This window comes from Dendropsophus ebraccatus, chromosome 2 (assembly GCF_027789765.1).
Source record: "Dendropsophus ebraccatus isolate aDenEbr1 chromosome 2, aDenEbr1.pat, whole genome shotgun sequence".
Lineage (NCBI taxonomy): Eukaryota > Metazoa > Chordata > Amphibia > Anura > Hylidae > Dendropsophus > Dendropsophus ebraccatus.
The window spans coordinates 143,187,192-143,200,668 of record NC_091455.1 but is presented as its reverse complement, the minus strand read 5'-3'; the positions used below and the strand labels follow the sequence as shown (position 1 = coordinate 143,200,668).

Below are 13,477 nucleotides of genomic sequence, written 5' to 3'. Positions count from 1 at the left end.
GTGGCTACATGTACGATAAACCGCGAAATTGATTTAGGCCATTATCGCCCAGCCCTAGCTCCCATATCCCCACCCTCTGCTTCTTGCCCCCACATCACTACCCTCTGCTTCTTGCCCCCACATCACTGCCCTCTGCTTCTTGCCCCCACATCCCTGCCCTCTGCTTCTTGCCCCCACATCCCTGCCCTCTGCTTCTTGCCCCCACATCCCTGCCCTCTGCTTCTTGCCCCCACATCCCTGCCCCCACATCTCTGATAATCTTTTAAATCTTTCACTTCTGGCTTCAACATCCACCAATGGTGAGGCCAAATCAACACTGTGGTTTGGTTGGTGAGGCCTGAACTGAAAAACTTTGAGAAGCACTGCTTTACATTGTAGCAATCTGCATGTAGAGGTATGCTGGGAGGATACAGGATATGACTTTTCAGCAACCTCTATTATAGAAACTTGGAGAGTCTCAATGTTGTTACAATGCCACAGGTTTCTATTACAAAGAGATAGAAACAGAAAGCAATATTTCATCTGTCAAGGTATGTAAAAATACCTGTATTGCTTTTCTCCTCTGTAACAGGGATCCTCTCATCTACAGAATGGGAAATGATATCTGGCTTGGGTGGTTTGCTAGAGGTTGCAGGATAAATCTGAGTTTCCTACAAATATAAAGAACAAGAAAATAGTGAAATATAGATCCTTAAATAACAATAGATATAAAAATGTTCAAATTACTAATTTAAAATATAGAGCAGGTAGAAATGAAAACCTGGCATAGTTCCTTGCACCGTGACTATTGCCCTCTGTGGTGAGCAAGTGGAGTGTGAACAGCTGCCAACTCAATTAGGACAGACATTGGCTGACCATGGAGGTGCTCCGTCTCTTGAAGCAGGAATGTCATCACATGGAATGAAGGATCGGACGGCACTCACCGATTCGTGCAAGGCCTGTTCTATCAGGCCAGTAGATGTGCTGAACGGGCGAAACGGGCTGTCGCCTGTGGAATGGTGCTACTTGCTATATGTCTCCTATCCTGATCGGTGATTGTATCTACAATAAATGATCTTGCAAGAATTGGTGATTGCTGTCCAATCCTTTATTTGAAGTTACTAATTTATAACTTAATATTTTTACCAAAAGTTACTATTAAGTAACCAGACTTGACATACATACATAAAAAGTCCAATAATAGTTCAGATTATGACCCACAACTGCTGTACCCTAGTGACATTGCTTTTTTTGCATTCTTTTCCCTGTCTCCATGTTCCTTATTTAGAAGGCTGCAGACTTTTCATTGACAATGACTTATTTAATGTAATATATGATCAGTCTAACCCTCATGATTGGTGGAACGCATGTCCCCCTCAATGTTTACAGAAATATTGGCTTGTCTGTACTTCCATTTTAATTAGTGCTATGGTATCACACCTCGTGTTCCTCGGCCATTTTTTCCATGCTATGTATGTAGATTAGGATATAAGAGGAGGTTACCCGTTGAGTCTCCTGCTGTTTTGTTTTGGTCGTATCTTCCTTGTCTGCATTCCACACTTTGCCTTTGTCAAACCTGCTACGAAGAGCTGCAAGTTCTTTCTCACGTTCCTTTTGAAATGACAGCACCAAAAAAAAAATTTGAATACAATGTAAAGTTAATATCCTATTAAACCCAAAGTCTTATGTGACAGATTAAACTGCTATGTACGATAAGCACCTGTTTCTGTTGTTGTGTTAAACTAGCAGTACTGGATATATCATTTTGCTTTAGCAGTCGTTCTTGAATACTCTTTGTATTTGGAGTCAACAATGCAGACTTTACAGCAAGATTTGTAGGTGCAGGGCTGCGTTCATGGCACTTCTCTCCAAAACGCTCCAGGAAAGATTTAACGCCAGGTCCACCTGTAATGTAAAGTTGGGGAAACTGGTTACAGTAAGAACTTAAAGGGGTTGTTCAAAAAAATGTTTTTTCTTTCAAATCAACTAGTGACAGAGATTTGTAATTTTCTTCTTTTAAAAACTCTTCCAGTACTTATCTGCTGCTGTATGCCCTGCAGGAAGTGGTGTATTCTTGCAGTCTGGGGAGAAGAAGAGGTTTTCTATAGGGATTTGCTACTGCTCAGGACAGTTCCTGAGATGGACAGAGGTGGCAGTAGAGAGCACTGTGTAAGACTGGAAAGAATGCACCACTTCCTGCAGGAGATACAGCAGCTGATAAGTACTGGAAAACTTGATATTTTTTTTTAATAGAAGTAAATGACAGATCTCTGTCACCAGTTGATTTGAAAGAAAAACATTTTTGGTGAACAACCCCTTTAGGAAATACATGACTGCAGCTTGTGACAGGAATAGGAGGTTAATTTGCCTCTATTGTGATTTACTGCAGAAAATAGATTGGTACACTGTAGTGAACATAGCATCACTGCCAATTACACACACACACACACACCTTGTTTCTTCAATAACACTGCCTGATCCAACAAAGTTACAATAAAAAAAAAAAAAAAAAAAAGAAACCACAAATAACTAGGTCTCAAGGTTTGATTTTGTGAGTTTCATTGAAACAAAATATTGTAGAAATTAGTTTTTAGTATTTAGGTTTTTTTCAAAACGCAGCACACTGTCCATAAGAATTCTAAATGCTACAAAATTAAAAAATGTGCCACTAAAATCCTTAAGGTTCACGGCTTTGTTTTTTTAAGCAGTATTTAAAATGTTGGAACATTGGTGTAGGTGTTTGAATAGGTCCGCTCAGCTCTGTAAATCTGTCCCAGTTGATGTCTCTATTATCTCACCTGCGGACAGAGCCAGACTGTGTAGGGACACATCCAATAAACAAGTGAAATAGTTCCACTTACACATTTCCAGGAACAACAGAGGGATAGAGTCATGTACAATTCTTTAAACAGGTGCTCCAGCATTGTTTCACTGGAAATGATACATTTAATACAAAGGCCAAGTCACAACAGATGACAGATCCTCCTTAAAGTGTTTTTATAGCATAAAAATATATGCTATAAAAGTCTTACCAGTGGCTAACGATAACTGTGCAACCCCCCAATCCCATGTTGGTGGTTCAGTATTGTTCCTAGTGGACAGGTGACAACACACATGCAGTCACTCAATACATATTTCATAGAACAAACATATGCTATCATGCAATACTCATGTAGTCATCTGCTTACCTGGTGTAGTAATCCTGTCCTTTGGCTGTGCTGGTGTTGCTCTACCAATCTCTTCTTTCTGGAACGTCTGCTGACTAGAAAATACCTTTGAGGTTGGGCGCTCCGTCTTTTGTGGGGTAGATATTTTGGTTGACAATGTTTTTACAGCCTGAGCTGGGGGTAAAGCTTTCTCTTCTAGCTTAGAAGAAGCAACACTTGCTGGTTTAGACTCCAGCAACTTTGCCTTCAATGTTGCAGTTGTGGGCCCTACAGAAGAACTTGAGGATTTTTCCTCTGCAGGTTTATTATTCTGAAAGTAAAAAAAAAAAAAAAAAAATCTATACAATGCAGATGAGTTCTAAATATTTAGTATAAATTACTAGAAAGAATATAAAAATTAAAGATATCTATCAGACAGATTGAGTTATTATTAAGGAAAACTTATCAGCACACAACATACCAATGTGCTGGAGCCTGCAGCTTTATTTACAGGGACACACTGAGAAGCAGAGGGAGCTTCCTGCCTCACACTGCCACTATTGATGCCGGCAGATGCTGAACTGGCAGTGGACGCTTTTGATAACCAAGCGGTACCAGGCTTTTCTTGTGTATTGTTTGGTTTACCACATGGATGGCTTAGATCATCCTCCCAGGAACTAATTGTTGCAGCAAGGTTTGCAAAACGACCACGTCGGCCTGAAGGAGTGTCAAGATTGACAGCAGGAGTCTGTGGCTTCGGAGGGGAGGCGATAATTTCTTTAGGAGGATTGAAGTTTGGCGATTCTGGAGGACTACCTATAAAACAAATATATTTATAAAGGTCTACTTATATGCAATTTATACCACATTCTTCTTCAAAACCGAACAGCATGTATGATCACTGAACAATTCCTTAAAGGGTCTGTATGACACCAAAGAGTCATGTTCTGTAGTTTTCAAATGTCAAATAAAGAAATGTACTATTATACATTAAGGCCAGTTTCACACGTATCGCATTTCATGCTGCAAGTTTCTCTGCAATTTTTTCCCTTTCCTTTAATGAAATACATTATGAACAGAATAGGTTTGGTAAGACGTAATAGGAACCTCACACTATACCAGGACATTGTGTAGGCAGCAGTTTTCTAATACTATATTACTTCCACTGTGTAAACTACTGTATGATGTATGAGGTGCACTTAAGAAAGATTCCTACCACAGACTTGTCCAGTATCTCGCTTTCCAGTAAATAACGCTATACATCAGAAATTTAATGCTCCTACACTTAACTTTTTGTGCATTTCATAGACACCTTTACTTCTGAATCACTTATATGACTTTGATTGTAGCAGTAAGATATCTTGCAGCTACGATGTCTGTGCAGGTGCGCACCAGAGGGGAGGGGGGGGGGGGGGGGGGGGACTGTCTCCAACGCACACCTTTACAGACATCGAAGCAAGATTGACAGTGTATCCTGCCACCACAATCAAATGATAGGTACATTTTAAACACTTTCCACCCATTGCTGTTTACCATTAGAATCCCAATATCGCCTCTGATGTGCCAACTTCTGCATACGAGACTTTACAGAACTTCCAGTGTTATCGTCCTCAGTGATGATCCTTGGCTCTTCTTTTTTTAGGGGAGTAGAGCTTGGAGGAGATGGAGCTCTAACTTGCATTTGTGAGGGAATCTCAGAAGTAGTCTTAGTTTTTTCTGGGCTTTTTGGCTCTTTGTTTTCTACCTCCGATTTTTGTGCTTCAACATTATCAGAACAGCGTCTTTTTGATGGTGAGGGCTTCGAGCATGGTTTAGCTAAAAAGAGAAAAAGGTGGTTTTGTTTTTAATTTGAATAGCCTTAAAGTGTCACTTGTCGTTGTAACTTTCAAAACCTAAATCAATGGTAGATGTGTATAAAGTTTGTATTTTACATTCATTATTTTATTAGTTATCATGGGAAACATGGCACTTCTTGTGTTTAGACTCATATCCAGGTGATCTCCACTTACAGAGAAGGCAGCCATGTGATTGATGGACACATTGAGCCGTGGCACTGTACAGGTCACACAACACCATTTACACTTATCCTATAACCCCCTGCACTGACACTCAAGGCCCCCAGGCTTTTTGGCTACTTTCTGGTTGCAGATGACATAAAGTCCCCACATGAACTGCCCCACTTAGCCACTGGCTGCAGCAGTGTGCCAGCCCAGTCAGTGACTGCTGAGCGGGGCACTTCATGTGGGGACCTCATGTCATCTGCAACCAGAAAGTAGCCAAAAAGCCTGGGGACTAGGAGCGTCAGTGCAGGGGATTGGGGCAGGTAAATATAGGTTCTTTTTTTGTCTATTCCATACCAGCCATATATGCATTTTTTAAATACCTTTAAGGCCCCCCTACCATCAATTCTCATAGTATCTCAAAAGGGGTCTACCATTTTAACAGTCTACTTGAATGTCTTTTTCCAGGGTGCCTCAGCATCCCCTCAATTTGTGAGCCCCTTGTCTCCCCCATTAGTCTAACCTTAACCATGGTTGTTACTACTTATACCACTGGTTACTGTTATCCATCTACATAATTGTCTCAGCCTTTCAAACAGTCGCAGTCATAATAAACCATGAGGTTACATCCCATAATATAGGGATACCAAAAACTTTATTACCTTCCTCAGCCACTGTGGGGGGCTGATGATTTGTCTCTGTAAGGGGCTCTCTTGGTCTTTTGGTTAGGGCTACTGACCGGGCACCAGCTGTTGGCCTGTCAGCCATTTTTTTCTGAAGATTCTCTCTTCTGGCTCTTGTCCTTTCAAGCAGTTTCTAGAACACACAAGAACATTACTATAGATGAAGACAAGCAAACTAAAAATAGTATTTACCAGCTTAATCCAACCCCTAAAAACATAACCCCTACATGATCAGACACTTATCCCCTGTGGATAGGGAATACGTTTGTAGGGATGCAAATGTGTAGGTGTAGATGTAGAAGAAGAAATAGTTCTGCAATTAACAAAATGCAAGTGAATGAACAGAAGAGAGATCTAAATCAAACCCATCTTCGGTTTAACCCCCCTCTGCCTTCTCAGCAGCATCAATTCTTCTGGGGACAGTTTTTGTGGGAACGTGGCAAGGAGGCTACAGACGCAGGGTGGACACTAAGCGGTGCAGTAGCTAAGGCAGCCATACAGTGCGACCAGTGCTTCAGAACCCATGCCACAGTTCAAAGAAAGGACTGAGACGCCAGTCTATTGATGTAAAAACCTTAAAGCGATGTACCTTCTGGTACATTCGCTTTCACTAGAGATGGGTGATTAAAAAAAGCAAAGTGCTTTGTTAGATCAGCAGTCGCCTTGTCAGACGCCCCCCTCTGAACTCCATGCCGCTCTGGGGGCCTGCAAAAGCTGGAAAAAGTCCTGAATCCAGCTTTTCAAGGCAACCTGTAGCAGAGTGGTATAAAGTTCAGAGGCGGCCGGCTGATAAGCCGACTGCCGATCTGACAGCATTTCGCTTTGTTATTATTGTAAATTTACCCTTCTCTAGTGTATATCAATGGAGAAACTTCATTGTTGTATTTCATAGGATGTTTTTATATCATGCATATGACAGTTTGTTTAAAAGAGAAGTCCGGTGAATTTATTACGGTATTGAATTGCCCTCCAAAAGTTGTACATATCACAAATTAAACACTTATTACAGGAAATGCTTATAAAGTGCTTTTTTTCCTACACTTACTACTGCATCAAGGCTTCACTTCCTGGATAACATGGTGATGTCACGACCCGACTCCCAGAGCTGTGCGGGCTGTGGCTGCTGGAGAGGATGATGGCAGAGGGATTTTGAGTGTCCCTCCAGTGTCCTGTGTTCCTCACTCTCCCTCTGCCATCATCCTCTCCAGCAGCTACAGCCCGCACAGCTCTGGGAGTCGAGTCTTGACATCACAATTTTATCCAGGGAGTGAAGCCTTGATGCAGTAGTAAGTGCAGGGAAAAAAGCACTTTATGTGCCTTTTCCGTAATAAGTGTATATTGCTGATTTGTATAACTTTTTTTTTTTGGGGGGGGGGGGGGGGGGGGCAGGGGGGAAATACAATACCGTAATAAAAATTTTCACCGGACTTCTCCTTTAAACTTCATTTTAACTCTGAGGAATCTTAGATTCCCTACCTCTTTACAAGGGAAATTCTTCTTCATGGCAATTTTAAAAACATGTGTTAACAATCTGTAGATTTACATCTGCTAACAGTGTAAGGGGCCATCCTGACCAGCAGCCTACCCCCCTACACCAGTATGTACACTACCGTTCAAAAGTTTAGTGTCACATTGAAATGTCCTTATTTTTTAAGGAAAAGCACTGTACTTTTCAATGAAGATAACTTTAAACTAGTCCTAACTTTAAATAAATACACTCTATACATTGCTAATGTGGTAAATGACTATTCTAGCTGCAAATGTCTGGTTTTTGGTGCAATATCTACATAGGTGTATAGAGGCCCATTTCCAGCAACTATCACTCCAGTGTTCTAATGGTACAATGTGTTTGCTCATTGGCTCAGAAGGCTAATTGATGATTAGAAAACCCTTGTGCAATCATGTTCACATATCTGAAAACAGTCTAGCTTGTTACAGAAGCTACAAAACTGACCTTCCTTTGAGCAGATTGTGTTTCTAGAGCATATACCAAACAAGACAGAAAGACAAAGAATGGCGCACCCGCAATATGATAATAAATAAATCTGATATCTTTATTTTCAAAACACATAAACAAAACAGCAAATGGACATACACTTAAAAACACCTAAAAACCCAATCCGGGTAAACCATCACAGGGAATACTCGTAATAATATACGTGTCCCTCTAGCCGCAGCCCCAATAGCAAATAAATGTCAGGCCCTGTGTCCTGTCTAAACAATTTAATCGGAGACCCTGACTATTCAAAGTACATATGTCCTAAAGTGCACGTGCTCACAAAAATGACCTAAACTAATCCATAGACAAATAGACAATCATGTATGAAATATCAATACTGAAAATCATGAAAATCCCCCCCCCCAAGAAAGTGACCAAGTGCATAACCTATCCTATCATTTCAAAAAGTCAGGGTCAAAGCCATACAAAATAATCACATATCACCCAGGGCTCTGAGATGGGGCTCCGGTCTGTAACCCTACGCGTATCGTCACCTCACGTGACTTCGTCGTCTGGTATAAGGACATTGGCAGCATCCCATATAGAGATTTTTAGTAGCTCCCACCTTCTCTTCTTGTATAGCATGTGTTTCTAGAGCATCACATTTGTGGGGTCAATTAAACGCTCAAAATGGCCAGAAAAAGAGAACTTTCATCTGAAACTCGACAGTCTATTCTTGTTCTTAGAAATAAAGGCTATTCCATGCGAGAAATTGCTAAGAAATTGAAGATTTCCTACAACGGTGTGTACTACTTCCTTCAGAGGACAGCACAAACAGGCTCTAACCAGAGTAGAAAAAGAAGTGGGAGGCCGCGTTGCACAACCAAGCAAGAAGATAAGCACATTAGAGTCTCTAGTTTGAGAAACAGACGCCTCACAGGTCCCCAACTGGCATTTTCATTAAATAGTACCCGCAAAACACCAGTGTCAACATCTACAGTGAAGAGGCGGCTGCGGGATTTTGGCCTTCAGGGCAGAGTGGCAAAGAAAAAGCCCTATCTGAGACTGGCCAATAAAAGAAAAAGATTAAGATGGGCAAAAGAACACAGACATTGGACAGAGGAAGACTGGAAAAAAGTGTTGTGGACAGATGAATCCAAGTTTGAGGTGTTTGGATCACAAAGAAGAACGTTTGTGAGACGCAGAACAAATGAAAAGATGCTGGAAGAATGCCTGACACCATCTGTTAAGCATGGTGGAGGTAATGTGATGGTCTGGGGTTGCTTTGGTGCTGGTAAGGTGGGAGATTTGTACAGGGTAAAAGGGATTCTGAATAAGGAAGGCTATCACTCAGTTTTGCAACGCCATGCCATACCCAGTGGACAGCGCTTGATTGGAGCCAATTTCATCCTACAACAGGACAATGACCCTAAACACACCTCCAAATTGTGCAAGAACTATTTACAGCAGAAGCAGGCAGCTGGTATTCTATCGGTAATGGAGTGGCCAGCGCAGTCACCAGATCTGAACCCCACTGAGCTGTTGTGGGAGCAGCTTGACCGTATGGTACGCCAGAAGTGCCCATCCAACCAATCCAACTTGTGGGAGCTGCTTCTAGAAGCGTGGGGTGCAATTTCTCCAGCTTACCTCAACAGATTAATAGCTAGAATGCCAAAGGTGTGCAATGCTGTAATTGCTGCAAAAGGTGGATTCTTTGAGGAAAGCAAAGTTTGATGTAAAAACAATGTTATTTCAAATACAAATCATTATTTCTAACCTTGTCAATGTCTTGACTCTATTTTCTATTCATTTCACAACGTATGGTGGTGAATAAGTGTGACTTTTCAGGGAAAACACAAAACTGTTTGGGTGACCCCAAACTTTTGAACGGTAGTGTATATATCCACACACACATACATCTGCTAACAGTGTAAGGGGCCATCCTGACCAGCAGCCTACCCCCCTACACAAGTATGTATATATACATACATACATACATACATCTGCTAACAGTGTAAGGAGCCATCCTGGTCAGCAGCCTGCCCCCATCTACGCCAGTATATATATCTACATCTGCTAACAGTGTAAGAAGCCATCCTGACCAGCAGCCTGCCCCCCTCTACACCAGTATATATACACACACACACACACACACACACATCTGCTAACAGTGTAAGAAGCCATCCTGACCAGCAGCCTGCCCCCCTCTACACCAGTATATATACACACACACACACATCTGCTAACAGTGTAAGGAGCCATCCTGATCAGCAGCCTGCCCCCCTACACCAGTATATCTACTGCACAAAGCTCTGCCTGAACCATCCCAGCAGAGCCATCCCATAAGCTTAGTCAGGCAGAATATAAATTGTGTAGTCACTGCAGAAAAATGTCCGGAGCTGCCGCACCCTTGCTGATTTGAACAGGCCAATAGTGACATTTCCTATGTATTTACACAAGTGTCCTAGGAGCCACAACCTATGGCTGATCCTATCATGTACTCATGCTGCAGCTTGCTAAAGTGAAGCCCAGACGCAGAGCATTTTTTCCTAGGTATTTGTTGGAACCCTGCCCATAACCGACCACATCTTTTCTGCTGTGAAAACTCCATCCTTCCAATTATGGAAAAAGCAGATGATGAGTGAACGTTACACTGCGTCACCAGATGACTTATAGATTTGAAAAAGCAGAAGCAACGGCCCTGCAGCTTAGAGCCGAAGGCAGAAGTGTAACAGACCAGAGAGCACATGAACATACATGTGAATGCACAATGCAAATCATTGGGCCTGACAGCCAAATCTCTCCAGTAGGCAGGTAGGAGGGTCACTGACCCTTATCTGTTATAGAACAAGGTAACGTCTACCATACTGACTGTCTCCATGTGGTCCCTGCACAGCGGTCACAGGCTGCTCCAGATGGATAACAGTCTATACTGAGATAGAGATCACATCCACATACTGTCTAAGGTCCATATCACACCAACAGATTATCTGAAAGATTTTTGAAGCCAAAGCCAGGAATTAATTTGAAAAGAGGAGAAATCTCAGTCTTTCCTTTATGGCATGTTCTCTGTTTATAGTCTGTTCCTGGCTTTGGCTACAAAAATTTGCCAGATAAATCTGTTTGTGTAATAGGGCCCTAAGGGTATGTGCACACTACGTAATTTCCGCAGAGACTTTAAGCGGATTCCGTCGGGCGACCTCCTCTTGAAGTTCCACCCGTTTCATAGACATGCCAATTCTTTGGGAGACGGTGGAATTCACCAGCAAATATTGTTGAGTCTATGGAACGGGCAGAACGTCAAGCGGAGGCCGCTTCGGAAATTCCATAGTGTGCACATACCCTTAAAGTACCTAAAGGAGTTATCCAGAGTTAGAAACACCATGGCCCCTTTCTCCCAAAACCAGCACCACTCTTCTTCTCAGGTTGTATGTGTTATTGCTCCTCAGTTCAATTTAAGGGGATTAAGGTTAAACACATAGATATCAATAAAGCATTCAGAACATGGCTTGGTTGCCTGTGTTATTAAATCACATACATGTGAATGATAACAAGCTTTACATTATACATTGTGGTCAAACTCCAGCATAGAGGTGGCCCTCTTAAGAGACTGTCAGCTGGAATTCACTCTCAAACTTCTGACACTGTTAGATAGCTGTTAGGTCAAGGAGACACTTGGTCCCTATTTTATACAGTATATCCAGTTGTGCTTCCAGAGAAATGCTTATATTCTCCAATGTAAAGGGTCAAAGAGTTTCTCCCAAGCTCCTGAACTGCTTCAAGGTGTAACAGCCCATTGCTCCCTCTCCTATTCCTATCATTGCTTGGCAATAGGGATGGGTGACTTTACAGTACTAGTGAAGAGCTTTGTTAGCCCTGCAGTCAGCTTATCAGCAGGCTCCCTTTAAAGTCCATGTCGCCACGTCATCAGCTGCTCAGCCGCGATTGGCTGAGCACAGTTATGCTCAGCCAATCGCGGCTGAGCTTCGGATGACGCTGCAGAGGGCGGCCGGCACTCGGGAAGATCCGCCAAGCTCCCGAAGAAGACGTCACTGCTGACGATCGGAGACCGTGGTCGGCACGCGACAGGTAATGTATAGCGCACCACACTTCCGGGTACACGGGTGGGGGTGGTGGGACACGGGGAAGGGGGCCATTCACAGACATAACATACATTACAAAGTTGTATAACTTTGTAATGTGTGTTATTCTGTGAATAATTTTTTATCGCCGGACAACCCCTTTAAAGGAGAAGTCAGGCGAAGAATGTTATTAAAGTATTGTATTGCTTCACCAATCACCAATATGCACTTATTATGGGAAATGTACATAAAGTGCTTTTTCCCCTGCACTTACTACTGCATCAAGGCTTCACTTCCTGGATAAAATGGTGATGTCACTTCCTGGATAAAATGGTGATGTCACGACCCAACTCCCAGAGCTGTGCGGGCTATCGCTGCTGGAGAAGATGATGGCAGGGGGACACTGAGGGACACAGGGCACTGGAGGGACACCGAGCATCCCTCTGTCATCATCCTCTCCAGCAGCCACAGCCCGCACAGCTCTCGGAGTCGGGTCGTGACATCACCATTTTATCCAGGAAGTGAAGCCTTGATGCAGTAGCAAGTGCAGGGAAAAAAGTACTTTATAAGCATTTCCCGTAATAAGTGTATATTGTTAATTTATATAACTTTTGGGGGGGCAATACAATTTTCGCCTGACTTTTCCTTTAAGGGTGCGTTCACACGTACCGGATCCACAGCAGATTTACTGCTGTGTTCAGCTATTTAGATAAAATCTGCTGCGCATCCGCAGCATAAAATCAGCTACTATACGGTACGTGTGAAGCTACCCTAGGGGATAGAGAGAACGTTTATAATTACTGTCTGGAAGTGCCAATGGTGCCCAGGGGTACTGTTGCCCTTATGGGCAGTGTAAAAAGAAAAAGGAGGGTAACACTATATCCAGGAGCCAAAGAAGGAAGGAAAAGAAATTAAGTGCTGTCAAGCAAAGTTAGCTATGACATGGAGCTGGAGGGATTAAAGGAGTGCCCTGGGTATTAAGTACTGCTAGGAGCTAGGAGTACAGATACAGCACCCACAAACTACTTTCATCTAATACATAGGCACACAGCCATAACAAAATTGTGGTGCATTTCAGCATGAGTTAAGAAGAAGTACTGTAAGTCTCCATTTACACTTGGGTTGAGCCTTTACCCACATCTGCCACAAAACATATACTGATGGAGCCCAGCTTACAATAAGATGCCATACGATTATAATTCCTGTCAAATGTGACAAGGCTGCTGATACAGGTAGCGTGCAGTGATGCACATAGTGACTACAGGGACTGTGTGCAGGCTTCATGCACTCCTATATAGCTCCTTCCATTTTATACTAAAAGACGCTGGGGGAAACCAGTGACTTAGGACAATGCAATCCATTCAGACTGACCGAATGTGTAATGTATCCCCATCCAGCAATGGCGGGCCATATGGGAATAATCCAACATAAAGGCTGAGGGAGGCGTCAGCTGTGCACATAATAGCATGGGAGGTCCTAGTATGAAATGCCCTCTCCTAGTGCCACTAGCATGTCAGAAACATATGGCGCCATTACCTACGGAGGTCCCTACAGTCAGACCCCCACTAGCTGTAATGTGATGGCAGAAACATCTTGTCAGTTACTGCTAGCTATAGTAGCTGAAATATCTATAAATCATATAGACATA

The 13,477-nt window shown here is 42.6% G+C and overlaps 1 protein-coding gene across 1 annotated transcript in view; it reads right to left on the bottom strand.

Moving 5' to 3' along the window:
- The window catches only part of ANLN (anillin, actin binding protein), a 43,208-nt gene that overhangs the window by 28,487 nt on the left and 1,244 nt on the right, over nt 1–13,477 (bottom strand). Inside the window, exons 2-8 of the mRNA XM_069958422.1 lie at nt 5,788–5,941; nt 4,659–4,940; nt 3,607–3,941; nt 3,168–3,456; nt 1,700–1,884; nt 1,483–1,590; nt 545–650 (exon numbers count right to left, since the gene is read on the bottom strand). Coding sequence (XP_069814523.1) covers nt 545–650; nt 1,483–1,590; nt 1,700–1,884; nt 3,168–3,456; nt 3,607–3,941; nt 4,659–4,940; nt 5,788–5,941 — 1,459 coding nt within the window. The remainder of the gene's footprint in view (nt 1–544; nt 651–1,482; nt 1,591–1,699; nt 1,885–3,167; nt 3,457–3,606; nt 3,942–4,658; nt 4,941–5,787; nt 5,942–13,477) is intronic.